The sequence below is a fragment of the Acipenser ruthenus genome, chromosome 6, assembly GCF_902713425.1.
Source record: "Acipenser ruthenus chromosome 6, fAciRut3.2 maternal haplotype, whole genome shotgun sequence".
Classification (NCBI taxonomy): Eukaryota; Metazoa; Chordata; class Actinopteri; order Acipenseriformes; family Acipenseridae; genus Acipenser; species Acipenser ruthenus.
The window spans coordinates 17408870-17424564 of NC_081194.1; the positions used below are offsets into that span (position 1 = coordinate 17408870).

General features: G+C 38.1%; 1 protein-coding gene across 1 annotated transcript; it reads left to right on the forward strand.

Moving 5' to 3' along the window:
• Positions 1 to 5877: 5877 nt before the first annotated feature.
• On the forward strand, positions 5878 to 9151 carry LOC117411260 (trace amine-associated receptor 4-like). The gene is made up of 2 exons (XM_034921637.2): positions 5878 to 5977; positions 7675 to 9151. Exon 2 carries the CDS (start codon positions 7721 to 7723, stop codon positions 8759 to 8761), a length of 1041 nt encoding a protein of 346 aa, XP_034777528.2. The 5' UTR covers positions 5878 to 5977; positions 7675 to 7720; the 3' UTR covers positions 8762 to 9151.
• The last annotated feature ends 6544 nt before the right edge of the window (positions 9152 to 15695 follow it).

Genomic DNA, 15695 nt, shown 5'->3' on the forward strand with positions numbered 1-15695 from the left:
TCTCCCTAATTTGGAATGTCCAATGATGTTCCCTCAACACAGCAATTCCCCACACAGCTCAGGAGAACTGAAGGTTCAGTGGGCGTCCTCTGATCCCTCGACCAAGCCAGTTCCCTCTTTTACAACCAGAAACTTAGCAGCTTATGTCAACGAGCTACTGGTCTTTAGAGGACATAGGTTAGCCCTCTTGGTATCTGTTAGAGCTCTCCAGGAACCTGGCCAGATTTGCCTCCACTGCCAATCCAATCCAACGCTCCCTCCAGAATCCCCAGCGGAGACCATCGACTTTGCACTGCCAGGATGCAAACCTGCAGTCTCCTGACCATATGACTCCCCCTGCACATCATGCGGCCAAGCTTTTACCAGGTGAGCCACTCGGGGACTCCTCAGAACTACATTATTAAAAGTAATTTAATCATGAAACCACAAGAGATGAAACCACAACCTCCATATTGTACTCATGGGACCAGTTAGCTTGCCTTCTAACTACTGCTTTCTTCTAATTAAAATGTAACTGAGTCATGCAACTTGTGTTGTTTTGTTGATGTATTAATCAAGCTACAGGTTGCTGTTTGAATAGCTGTATTTACTTTATTTAATCTTTATTGACCAATAATAATTGCATTTCCAGCTCAACATGACCTCTAATCACCACAGGCTTTTTTCATTTCCACTGTGATTTAAATATGTCTTTCCGTTCCACACAGTGGCATTGCACCGCTTATCTTACTTATTGTGTCTGTTTCTGTATAACACTCCATTCTTACCAATCAGATCACTCCAGTGATTTGTTGTACGAAATAAAAAACAAATACATAATTCAGTCACTAAAGCACCATGGAGATTACTGCAGAACAGAGCAATGTAAAAATGTCAAGATCTATTAGTATCGAAGAACGAACAGCACACATTTAAAAGCCTTGTTGTTTATGAGATTTCTGAGTGGTTATCTCCTTGTACATTACATGAATATGTTGCTTAAGTATTCCGCAGCTTCATGTTCAAATTACATTTGCTATAGTTTTTCTTAATTGGTTTTACCACAGTTTATATTAATAATTTAAAAACAACTATTATATTTTGTATTGATTTAACTTAACATATTACAATGCCATGTTTAATACAAAGATCGATGCATACTTTACTTCATTTTTCATTGGAGGGAAGTAAACAAAAATTTAATAAACCTGGATGTGATCATTTGTTTTGTCTTTATAGAACGGAGAAAGAATACCCAATTAATTTTAACAATAATGCCATGCTGTTCGTGCTTTTCAATAAGAAGTTAAGTAAAGCACAACACAATTTAGAAACATCTGACCAGTGGACACATTCAAGTGATCAATCACCATGGAAGCATCTTAATTTAATGGCTCTGATGTACATATACTGTATGTATTCATGATTATTTGAAAACTGAGCTCATATCTAATATAGACAAAGCATTATACTTTTCTGCAATGGTGAATAAAGCCGTTATCACCTCCAACCGTATGCATGTTACACGCAGTGCGTACCTTTGATTTGCAAATTTCGCCTTCATAATGTGGACTTGCATGCAGTGGTCCACATAAGCTGTGTACCTGCCATTTTTACATGTTAAAAAATCCCAAATATGCAATCAATTTGAATAAATGCGTAAAAATGTGCATAGCAATTGTGCTCCACAGCTTGTCTATCTCCCCTAGCCTCCACTAACACCTACATCTCCCAGAATACAATGTTTTCAGTTACTAGGAAACTGTGCACAGTAAAAACCCGCCCAACAAAACATTATCCAAAATGAAGAAAACAGGAAAATTCATCAAATACCAGTACAGCAATTCGACAACATTACGGTATACTGGGAAACAAAGACAGGTGTTGAACGTGACACAAATATGAAACTTCAATTTACTACGGTAACCAAACAAACAGTCACAAAAACAAAACAAAGTTTAGTGGCAAAACAAAAGCATTAGAAAAAAACAAGGGACGGGAATGGCCATATGGTCTACTTCTTCAAGCTACTGTAAACGACCACAACTAATTATAACAAAGTAATTATATCTCCGGCTTCTGGTGACATGGATACTCCACCTTCGCTCTCGTCATTATCTTGCCACAAGAGTGTATTCCTTTTATTATTATTATTATTATTGATGTTTTATTTTTGAACTACCTGTTTTGTCATGTGTAACAAAAGAAAATTATGTTTCAAGCCATGCTTAGGGGATGAGTAATGATTAGTTGTAGTGATTGTGAGAGTAAAATGATTAGAAACAGAATCAGCATAAAAGTTTTGTGAGCTAGTTTTTCCCCTAGTTTAAGACTGTATTTCGAATAGGTTTATTTGTATCTTTTATTGTTGTTGTGAACTACTTGGCTGTTACTGTAGTTGCTGTTCTGTCTCAATGGTAACGCGCTGTGTTTATTAATTTTTTAGAAAGGGAAACTCAGGAAAGAACAGAAATTCAGCACTCTGATTGGCTGAAACAATTTACAGCATGTTGATGGCAAATGGCTCACCTGGTTAAAGCAGGGTGAGTCATACAACTAGAGATTGCAAGTTCGAATCATGGTTGTACGAGGCAGCCGTTCTTTGCTGGGGACTCCAGGGGGGGCGCTGCATTGGCTTTGGTGCTCCCAGGGTTGGGGAGGTGGGATCCGGCTTAGATTGTTTCTCCTCACCGCTCTGCGGCGACCCCTACAGGCCAGGTGCTGAGTGAGCTTGGGGGTGGAGATTTGCTGGGCTGGTCCTTGTCCTCCAGAGGCCTGTGGACATCCACTCTCAGGTTCCTGGGTGTAAAAAGACACCGATTTGGCTCGTGGGATCGGAGGACGCCCACTGAGCCTCCAGAAGGAGAAGAATAATAATAATGTGATTACTTAAGCTATTAATTTATTAATCACATGGTTTACCGTGAATTTTCAGTATTATAAATTAAATGTACATTTTAGACAATAAACCAGTATAAAAACATCAAAACACAAAATGGCTCGTGAACGGCCATTTCCTCACATTACGTTACGTATACACACACATACTTTGTCCATGTATGTAGCTTTTTTTGGCATGAACGGCCATTTCCTCACATTACGTTACATATACGCACACATACTTTGTCCATGTATGTAGCTTTTATTGGCATGTACGTGCCTGTGTTTGCATTACCATGTTTTATTACTATATGTATTATGCTAAACCATGCTTCGCTATATTGTACAATTCTTGCTTACATTTTGATTTACTGAAACTTGCATTTAGCGTTCAATAGTACACTAACATTGCTTGGATTATGCATCAATCTTTTCATACCACTATTCGCAAATCAGTTACTGTGGTGCAATATTTCACTGCTAATATGACTACGGCTTACTACTAATACTGTACTCGTATTACGCATGTAATGTATGGAAGAGGTGTTGGAAGAGATGTTGTATACGTTTAAATGGTTTTAAATGCGTCTACCTTTAATTTTAGTCTCTAAATACATATTTAAAAATTCTAGTCGTCTGATGCTAGATATACAGAGAGTTCACGGTAAACCATGCTGATGAATAAATTAATAGCTTAAGTAATCACACGGACAAACTTCAATGAAACACTCACGCATGCGCATATCTCAAAGTAGTGCAAAATTCAGCAAGGGGCAAAATTCAGCACGAGAAACAGAACTCCTCGACAGTAAGACTGCCTGTGAAGGCACTTGCGCAGCCAGGACCGTCGGAACGGCACCGAGTCGTTGGGAGGCCGGGACTTCGGAAGCAACAGTAGTAGATCAGTTTAGGGGATTGTGATCCCAAAACAGTATAGAGAGGGTTACTAGAGTACTAGGTTCCTGGAGCGGGACGTCTCGTATAGTGAGACTAGCACTCGTCATTTTGTGTGGCAATTTTAGCTTTGTTTTCTTTTGTTTTCTTTATTAAATGTGACACTAGGGCTACCATTGCTGGTACCCTAGTGGCAGCAAGTGTGATGAAAATACATAACTGAAATGCATTGCCACGCAAGTAATAATTTTGTTTTGCGGTTCTCAGTGTTTTCACTTGCCAGCTGTTAGCGCCCCCCTAGCATAGTCTTAAGATTGCATGCGCCTCTGCGCTAGAAAAGGGAATGCGTTACTTGTTTAGCAATGGTCTGAACCTGGTGGTTCGACACAAACCAACAACATGACGTCGCCAGTTCGTTATGTCGTTCGCGTTCCCTGCGGTGTGCAGCATTGTTTATTTATTTATTCGCTCCAGCAGCCTTCAGGACCAGCAGTACTATAAATGTTTATTTAGAGTCTGAAATGTAAATGCACGTTTCATAACACATATTAAACACCTATATAATAAATACAGGGTTCTCCCCAGCAATTCGGTACAGCCGGACGGCAGAACATTATAGCCGGGAGCACATTTTACAGAAAAATAAACTTAATACCTTAAATATATAACACGACAAAGAATTTGAAGGTGTTGTCTTTCGTTGACTTTATCTGGTTGCTGTTTATGTTCTACTGTACATTTTCTTTTTCATGACTGTTTTTTATTATGGTAAATTACCGTGCTTATTTAGGCACTTTACAATTTGACTGGGGAATGACACAAAAACACAAAACAAAACAAAAAAACGGTAATCTTTTCACTTGTTAGTGCACGTCTGTTTTTGTTTTTCGCTGTTCTACATTTTTTGAATGCAACTGTTCATTTTAATCATTTTTTTACACAACAGTGCTCACACATGTTTGGTCACCATCATAACTGTTGCATGAAACCGGACTGTAATAATCCAGCACCTCTGTGCTTAAGCATTTGTAATTGTATGTGTAATTGTAATCGCTGATACCACGTTACTGCAATACCTAGAAACTGAATTAATTGTCAGCAAATGTAGCTTTTATAGAGCCAATACATAGAGCATTCTGCCAGCTGCAAATAAGTTTAACAACAACTTATCTGACCCTGACTTGCTAGTATCTCAGTACTACCAGTACAGGAATGATGGAGACTTGGATTTTGTGTTTTGTGCTTGGACTGTGGGTTTTTGTGCTACCTCTATGAGTGCAGAGAGATTAGCAATTTGTTGAACTATTAAACTACATTTCATACATGTAATGTATGCAATCATAAACAAGGATGGAGTTTCTCTAATACTCTTGGATTGTAAATTGGGCAGTGGGCTGCAGCAAACGTACACTAATAGAAAGATTGTAAGTTGGGAAATGCTGGTGTCACACTTGCGCTAAAGATGTGCTTGGTGCCAAATCGGGACCACCCTTGTAATGCCAGGTGAATTCTGATACAGAGGAAAAATATAAAAAAAATTAATTTTGAAACAGAACACTTAAAAACACGAGGTAAAAGAAAGGTGAAAAAAAAACCATTTAAAATGATTTACCCGTTAATGATTGAAATGTTCTACCAGAGACCTGAAGGAATTCACTTTTGAAGAGCATTAATGAATTGCACATTTTCTATATGGTAAATAATGTTTTTGTGTATATCTCATATTTTACCATACCATGCTCGAAGCCACTATTTGCAACCATATTTCTAACAACTAACATAGGTCCCACATGCATTTTGGAGAGTAAATGCCATTAGTCTATAGAGAAATAGTCAGTACCTTTTAGATTTCTACCTAATGCAATAAGAATTAAATAACAAAACAAACACCAGCAAAGTAAATATTTAAACAGGATCAATTTCTGACAGCTTCACACAGTAAAGGAGGGTTAAGTTACTAACAATGGCAGATAAGCAGGCCCTTGGGTAAATATCAGTTAAATCTGTCCAATGACACTCAGGAGGTTATGGGGGTGTAACCTGGTGTAATAGCTGTGGGAACAACGTTTATTTGACAGCCACAACACCTCTTTTTATATTCTAGGACACCGATTTGGTGAAGCATTTGGATTTAAAAAAGTAAGAATTGTACATGAAAAAAAGAAGCTGCAGTGGACATAACAGCAAAAAGTTTAGGAAACACAGTGTGCAGAGCGACTATAAGGTGAGATTTAAAATATGCTAACAAACCATGTTAGAAAGATAACTCATTTATATTTTTATTTAAATTGTCTGCTGGACTTATACATTTATATAGTTCTATACATTTTATAGAAGTGTTTTTTTATTTTTTTTAATGTAGATACATGGAATGAGTTTTGTACTGCAGTGTTTAATCAAATCATGGAAAATGACTGTATAGTGTGGAGATTGATTGATCATTGGCTTATGTTGTTAATTAGAATATGTAACAATGACAATAGAACAGTTTTTGATTATTGAAATGTTTTTAAATAACTTAAAGTTTAGAAGGAAGATTGTATTAACATACAGGGATATACAATAAGAAAAATGTTCAATTGCAAGGGCTTTGAATATGTGTGTATCCTTTTATTAATTAAACTATGTATTTGGGGTTCTTTGTCTGGGAGTTTTATTCAAACCATAAAACTGTACATGACACAGTTCAAGGGTCTTATCCAAGGGTTTTTAAAGAATGTATTTCATAACAAGGGAATACATCATCAGAAGTTAGGTTTTGTGAAGCCAAATAGTACTTTTAAATTCCATTGTGTTCATGTTACGGTAAAAGTCTGAATTTGGTCAATCTTACGTTTTACCAGTAAATGTCAACATTTACCAAATAAGGTAGTAAATGTCAGAAATTATGATGAAATAGATTGCTTTTCAGACATTTACCAGTTAATTTTATGATTTGCCAAAGCGTATTGATAGATGCAGGTATGTCATTGAATAATTTATTTATTTGTCAATTAACAAAAAACATTAATGTCGAACATATATTTATACATATATTTATTTCTGCATACACATTTCCTATTAACAAAATAATCATTAATGGTTTTACAGCAATGCACAATTGAGCAATTTAAACTAGTTCAGCATTGTATTGAACAATATTGTAATCCACTTATGTTGAACAACCAACATTCTGGTAGATTTGTGTATGAAACAATTCACAATGGTGTTGAAGGATATTGTACTCCAAATACATAGCAGTTTCTAAGTAGTCTCTTGCAAAAGAGACTACTTAGAAACTATTTCCCTGTCATTTCCCTGTCATGTTGACAACTACATAAATGCGCGAAAGTGATTAGAAAGACATTCAGTTATTAGCCAAAGGCACTTGGTTATTCTTGAGATTTACCAGTAAATGTCCTAAGTACAGCATGTTTATTTCAGACATTTACCACTTTACTTGGTAAATGTAGGCTATTATTGTCTGTTTTGCAGTGCTTGTTTTAATTAGTGATACATATGGCAGCTGTTGATATTAAGTGGCACTGCACACTGGCGAAAGTGATGACGCATGAACACAAATAATATCAGAGTTTTTTTCCAGTTTAACGTTATTTTGCCATGGTAACATAGAATATATATATATATATATATATATATATATATATATATATATATATATATATATATATATATATATATATATACACACACAAATCAACCTTCAACCTACTGAGCTGAAACTAGTGTCAAAGAAAAGGTAAAACAGGTTACCAAGATAACCATTCCACATATTTTCTCTTGTGTCCCAAACTGTATGTGTTCCCTAGGTGAAGAAAGAAATTGTGAAAATGGTACAACTTGTCATAGTCTCTCCTACGTCTAATATGTCTGATAAATGGTAATGTTTAACAGTTGATTTTTTTCTTTTTTTCATTTTAGGTTCTACAAAACCAGTAACATTCTCGAAGACCAAGACCAAAGAATAATGATGAATTTTACAGTTTTTATTCATGAAACACAGTATTGTTTTGATAATTTGAATGGGTCCTGTCCCAAAACACTTAGACCTACTGTTATTCATGTTGCTATGTACATATTTATGGCTGGTACAATATTGATTACAATAAGTGGAAATTTGGTAGTCATAATTTCCATCTCACACTTCAGACAGCTTCACTCTCCAACCAATCTCCTTATCCTTTCCTTAGGGTTTGCTGACTTACTTTTGGGTACAATTGTTATGCCCTTCAGCATGATACGTTCTGTTGAAACCTGTTGGTACTTTGGAGATCTGTTTTGCAAAATCCATTCCAGCTTTGACATGATGATGTCAACAGCATCTATTTTTCATCTTTGTTTTATTGCCATTGACCGTTATTATGCTATATGTAATCCTTTGCGATACAGAACAGAAATAACCACATCGGTAGCTGCTATTTTTATTGCAATCAGTTGGGTTTATTCTATTATGTTTGCTTTTGGGGTGGTGTTTTCAAATATAAATTTAGTTGGCATTGAGGAATTTGTCATTTCAAATTCCTGTGTGGGCACATGTGTACTGGTTTTTAACAGATTGTGGGGAGTACTTGTAACCATGTTAGCAATTATTATTCCAGGAACAATTATGATATCGCTTTATATAAAGATTTTATATGTGGCCAGAAGACACGCCAGAGTGATAAACAAAATGCAGAGCACAAAATTGTCTCTGGATGAGAATAGAAAAGAAATCTCTCAAAAAAAGGAGAAGAAAGCTGCTAAGACTTTAGGAATTGTCATGGGAGTATTTCTTCTTTGTTGGCTACCATTCTTTATTGCCACTGTTATTGATCCTTTCGTTGATTTCTCCACACCTGTCATTTTATTTGATGCCCTAGTGTGGCTAGGTTATTTTAATTCTACTTTCAATCCCATCATCTATGGATTCTTTTATCCTTGGTTTCAGAAAGCATTCAAAATAATTGTAACTGGCAAGATCTTCAAAAGTGGCTCTTCATCTACCAACCTCTTTACAGAAAACCTGTAAAACATGATTTAAGTAGTAAGTGCATAGTGATTTGCTATAAAATCCAATGGCTTTATTGAAATTATGTTATTTACTCACTGTTTGTGTATATTTAAACTGTACAATATTTGTCATAGAATTCAGAACCTCAGATTGGCTAGTCTAAATGGGTCAATTGAACAAAAAGTATAAAAAAAACCTGCCTTTTCCTTCCTTTGCAATCTACACATTATTGAGTACCAATCAAAGATAATGAGTCTTTTTGAAAGCGTAATTTTATATAAAATGATCTGATACCCTGCCAAATAAATGTCCTAATATTTCAAATGTACACTGATACTGTGTTCAATAATTCTTCAACTTTAGTGTACTGCAGTCAAAGAGGATGTTTTAGGCCTGTACCCATAACAGTAACAGTAAGACATTTTTCTGTACATTAAAAAAAAATATATATATATATATTGTTTTACAAAACAGAAGTTTGCAGAATTTCCTGAGGACCCCCTGAGCAACCATTGTGGACCCCCGTGGGTCTCAGGACCCCATGAACATAGTATTTCACGTAGTGTGTAGACTGCAAGACATTGTTTCATGTTTTGCTACTAACAAGCTGTGTTAGATACCACTAAAAACTATAGCTTTCTTTTTTTTAAATTACATCACAATGCATTTTTGTACTTGTACTCCTGCACATCTTAAAGAAAAGAACCAGGTAAAAGGCAACTGAATGTGATGTGAAAAACCTAAAGCCATATGGTCACACTTGTTATTCAGTTATCATGCCATCTGTATAATAGACATGTATTCACCTAGGTATGTTAGCGTGGATGACTTACTGTACAGCGGTGAAAAGCTTTCAAACATATTTAGAGGTATATTACAATGTGATCCATTACTCTTTTGAAAATAGATCTGTGAAATACCCTAGTCTAAGTGCACCTGTAAATTCTGAAATTAAAGATATCAACACCAATTACAATTATTTTTGTAATGTTGTTTGTATTGTATAGTATGTGATTCACTTGGAGGGAGGAAGTGAAGTAATTCCATGCCCTGTTGGGTAGTTTTCATGTTACTTATTAAAGATAAATGAGACTATGGGGTGGCGTTTCCCTGGGGGTGCTCTACCACTGCTAACTGGTGTTGTGCCAATCATTTACTAACCCTACTCTGTTTTCTTCCTGTTTATTGGGTTATAATTAGGTTGGCATAAAAAAGGTTTCATGAATAAGTGGGAGGGGAGGGTATGCCCAGCCAATAAAAAGAGGATTTGCAAGCATTTTAAAGGGATTGTCAGAGAACAGTTCCATTGGTTAGGCTGTATACGTTGCCATGGAAATAAAATTATAAAGGCCATAAAGAAGCACTTTTCTGACCTTTTCTTTCCTTCTGCACCACACTGCAATAGAACCTGTGGGGTTTTCTACAATACTTTTTTCTTGGGATGACATTCAGTAATATCTCATTAATACAATGAACATGAACTCAGTCAGATAAGTAATGCTCTGTGGGTGACCTACTGTATTGTGGTGAAAAAGTATCCATATATCTAATTCAAGACAAGACACTTCAAAACACAGCAAATTAAAAAAAAAAAATGGGTGCATTCCATTTGGGAGAAAAACACAAATCACATCTGACTGATCTGGGTTATTCCGTGGTATGTTTTCTCATCCCTAACATATGGAACAGTGAATGATGTACCAGGAAGCAGTGTGGTCCAGTGGTTAAAGAAAAGGGCTTGTAACCAGAAGGTCCCCGGTTCAAATCCCACCTTAGCCACTGACTCCTTGTGTGACCCTGAGCAAGTTACTTAACCTCCTTGTGCTCCGTCTTTCGAGTGAGATGTACTTGTAAGTGACTCTGCAGCTGATGCGTAGTTCACACACCCTAGTCTCTTGGATAAAGACGTCTGCTAAATAAACAAATAATAATAATGTAAAACAGAACTGCTGTAATATGTATTTATTTAAAAGACAAAATAATACAAATTAATGGTTTTACATAGCACCTTTAATGACAAAGTTATTCTAAAGTTTTGACCTATCAGGCTGTGACAGGGATGGCTGTGGGTGGTGACACCAGGCCAGAAACAGGAACCACACAGACAGACACTGCAGTGCTGTTTTTATTTTTAAACAAAATTAAATAAAATATTTAAACACAAAAAAAACGCTGCTCACAGAGCAAAAATAAATATTCAGACAAAACAAAAGTCGCGAACACAAAAACAAACCAATACCTAAGGTCAGGCTGGGCAGTTGCCTTCACTGACCCTTACTTTTACTTTAGGTTTAGTTTTGATTTTGCTCTCTCACTCCTGTTCTCTCCTCTATAACACCCACATCAAACACACAGCTGCAGACTTTTATGCTGGTGACCATCTCCCGTTTAGCAACAAATTAATCAATTAATTAGATCAGGAGATGGCCACCTTCAACACAAGTTGTGTCCCCATCCCTGCTGCCAAACAATAAAACAAAATGCACAACCGTCATTTATATACATAAATAAATCACCGTAATAATAATAATAATAATAATAATAATAATAATAATAATAATAATAATAATAATACAAGCAGGACTTTGCCCTGCCTCCTGTAATAGTGTGCAGGGCTCTCTCCTGCTGCCCTACTACACAGGCAGATATGCTTTTGGAGTGATTTTAACAATAGAAAAAGTTCTGTCTCCCATAGATTTAAAATAACACCAAGCTGGTATTAGAAGTTCACAGAAAACTGATCTTGTATTTGTTATTTTGAGAAATGTTATGAAAAAAAAGTTTTTTGTTTATTTTTATCCTCCTCATAAATATTCTATAACTTCTTAAGCTCACCTAAAATATGTGATTCCAAACCAGTCAAGTATAAAAATCCAGCTCTGTACCTTGTGTAATGATGGTTTTGAACTTTAATTGTGTTTGTTTGTTATTAAGTGCAGTATTACAAGTGGATATCTTGTTGGAGAAACACAGACCTGGACAGAGGAGAGCCGGTGGACTATTTATGCTGCTGGAACTAACAGCCTCACAGAACCCCTGGATTAATGGATTGGGGGCTTGTGGCAGGGCAAAAGCCCTGCCTGAGGCATGTGGGTGTGGGCAGGGGGGGGGGGGGGGTATTGGGTGCTAGGGGGAGTTAAAATCCTCCCTTGGGAATGTGGCTGGAGCCGTGAATTGAATAAGTGATTAAATAATTAAGGCTCCAGCCACAGGTGTATACATAGGGTGATCACGGGTGTTAGAGAGAATTAGTGTTGGAGTTAATGTTGGTGTTAGGAGGTTCGTTAGTGTTTTTGTTTAGACGTTTGTTTTGGCCCTTGAGCCTGTTATTTTGTTATTGTGTTTTGTCGGTGTTCTGTTTTGTGTTTTACTTGTTAATTAAACATGCCATTTGCACTTTGAACTGGAGCTTTTCTGTGCCTGAGTCTCTATCCCTGCCGATAACATCCAGGACGTGACATTACCCTGTCACAGGGCTTTAAAGAGATCATCCTGAACCTGGTTATTTTGGACTTTATTATTTTGTGTTTGGATTATAACTTCATGGAAGTTTTATTATTTAATATGAACAGTATATACAAATAAAACACTGTTGAACTTGAACTTTATCAGCCTTGTGTGACTTTTTTCTGTAAATGCTCTTTACCACATACTTGACTTCAAACACGTAGATTATATATAGACCAGGATTACTGAAAATTGATGCAAAAATCTTGCTCAAGTGGCTCCAGCAGCAGAATTGTATTTGGTGACTTTCGAACAGGTAGTAGAAGCCACCCAGTGGCCACTGGGCTCTTAAGCTGGTCCCATTTCTATCTGTAAGCTCAAGCGGCCTACAGAGCTATGGATGCGGTGGACACACAAAACTATGAACTAGCAAAAAGTGCTATACTTCACTGCTTGGGCATTACCGAGGAGACATATCGGTTGCACTTCTGGGAGTACTATATTCCATCAGGAACCACATCCCGGGTGGCCACACAGAATTTACGCCAACTTTGTTGCTGTTGGCTAAAGACGGAGACCAGGACTGTCGAAAAGATTACGGACTGTCTGGTAATTGAACAGTTGCTTCAGGTCCTTTCCCTGGATGTCACCGCAACCAACCGTCAACCCTGGAAGAAGCGGTGTGTCTGACAGAGGCCCTTTTTCCATAAGCCCCAGTGTGCCGCCACCTGTAATTTGCTATAAATGTCATGAACTGGTCACATCAGTACCGAATGCCCCGATGGAATGCGATGTGGTGAAATCCCAGGGACCCACTCAGGGAAGTAGCAATGTACATAATCGGGAGAACCCGTATTTTGTTTCAGTACAGATTGGGTCTAGGAATAGCCAAGCTTTAGTGGACTCCTGGTGTGGGCAATCTATTATTCAAACCTCGCTCTTGGGTGGTTTGGTTTGGCAGCCACTGGGGTCAGTAGAAATCTCCTGTATCCATGGAGATGCCAAAACATATCCTACCATTAAAGTTAGGATCCGCGTTCAGGATCGAAGCGCACACTTAATCACAGTATGATAGTACGGCGAGACTGGCCCTATTTTGACAACCTGATTATGGCCCGACCTGTGTATGTCACTACTCGGAGTAATCAGACAGGTGAAAAGTTGATTGGTGAGATTTTTTCCCTGGGACCCAATCTGTTTAATCCCTCTTTCCCCCTAGGAAAATCAAGAGAGAGCGTAGAGTGGAAAAAGCAGAGGGAAACCGAATAAGAGGCTGGCCAATCGGGGAAAAAGGAAGGGAAAAGGGGTGGTGTGATAAAGAGAGAAAGCATTGATACTGTAAATCTCCCTCCCGATTGGAAAGGGTGCCGGGTAAGGTTGGTAGTACACTTCCCCATAGACAGGTCAACTCGACGGTGGGCGGAAACCGGAAGTCGGCCATCTTGGGGAAAGTGTGTAACTGCAAGTATTCTAAACAACTCCACTGCGATCAGATACGGGTCAGGTAGTGGTTGGATAAACCATGGCAATGGGCTGATTGCAGGGAGGACTTTGGTGGTACAAAGGGGATGCAGTTGTGTGCATATGGCCTATTGCTCCGAATACGTAACTTAACTTAGAGTTGTGTCTGTTTGTTTTGTTTGTTACGTGTTGTCTTTTTGTGTCTTATAGAGGAGAGGTAAGGAGCCAGGGGCTGCAGCCACAGAGCCAGCCTACCCAACTAAGCACAGCACTCAACTCACAACACCAGCACTCACCACAACTGTGGGGATTCATTGTTATTGTTTTGTTATTGGCCTGCAAGCCAGCCGTGTACCCCCCGATACCATCGCTGGTAGAGGGGCAGCTCCTTTCTGTTTATTTAATAAAAACACAGACATTTTTGGGAGACTAATACTGTCTGAACATTCAATTTATGTACCACACCTCTCGCACTTGTCACAGGTGGGTATTCAATTTAAGAAATAGGAGCATGCTGAAAAAAGCATGTGCAGCAATGTTCTGTATTCACAGGGTGCTAAAGGCTGTAACATTAATTTATCAAAAAATATAACACAGTTTCTTTATTAATAAACACACACATGTTACAACAAGAGACGCACATCACAGGTGCCAGAATAAATCAACAGTGTATTAAACTTTCCACAAAGCTTAGCTTTTAAGTTATCTGGATGTAAAAAGTATCTGTAATATCGGTATTTCCAAACCTTTTTTGGGTGGGAGAGTTGGCACTGGTAGCTGCAGGAGCTGGTATGGACGTGGAGGTTGTGGTGTGGAACTTGCTGGTGCAGGCCTTGCTGAGGGCAGGAGCCCAAGGTCAGTTGTTTATAATTTTTGGCAGTGGAGATTTTAATTGTCCTGGGCTGATATCTTCAGGGTACAAGTCTGACTGAATCAGAGTGCTGTAGCTGTGTAGACACACTATTTCAGTTCCACCCTCACCACTACTGTCCGACAGACCAGAGTAGTAGCTGTCGCTGCAGCATTCAACGTCTTTTTTCACATTTTGTTGTTTCAGTGCCTCAGAGTTTCATGCATTTAAATGAGGATTTTTTTTCCACTTATCTACACATCATACTCCACACTGTTAAGGGGGAAAAAAGTTTTTATTGAGACAAAAATTATATATTAAAAATACAAAACTGAAAGATCATAATTGGATAAGTCTCCACCCCCCTTAATACTTGGTGGAAGCACCTTTGGCAGCAATTACAGCTGTGAGTCTGTTGGGATAGGTCTCTACCAACTTTGCACACCTAGATTTGGCAATATTTGACAATTCTTCTTTACAAAACTGTTCAAGCTCTGTCAAGTTCCTTGGGGAGCGTTGATGGACAGCAATCTTCAAGTCATGCCATAAATTTTCGATTGGATTTAGGTCGGGGCTCTGACTGGGCAAGGACATTTACCTTTTTGTTCCTTAACTACTCCAGTGTAGCTTTGGCTGTGTGCTTTGGGTCGTTGTCATGCTGAAAGATAAACTTCTGTCCCAGTTTCAGCTTTCTTGCAGAGGGCAGCAGGTTTTCCTCAAGGACTTCTCTGTACTTTGCTCCATTCATTTTCCCTTCTATCCTGACAAGTACCCCAGTCCCTGCTGATGAGAAACATCCCCATAACATGATGCTGCCACCACCATGCTTCACAGTAGGGATGGTGTTCTTTGGGTGATGTGCTGTGTTGGGTTTGCACCAAACATAACGCTTTGCATTTAGGCCAAAAAGTTCATCAGACCACAAAACTTTTTGCCACATAGCTACAGAATCTCCTGAGTGTTTTTTGCATAATTCAAATGGGATTCAAGGTGGGCTTTTTTGAGTAATGGCTTCCTTCTTGCCACCCTGCCATACAGGCTAGATTTGTGGAGTGCTTGGGATATTGTTGTCACATGCACACTTTGACCAGTCTTGGCCATAAAAGCCTGTAACTCTTACAAAGTTGCCATTGGCCTCTTGGTAGCCTCTCTGATCAGTCTCCTTCCTGCTCGGTCATCCAGTTTGGAGAGACG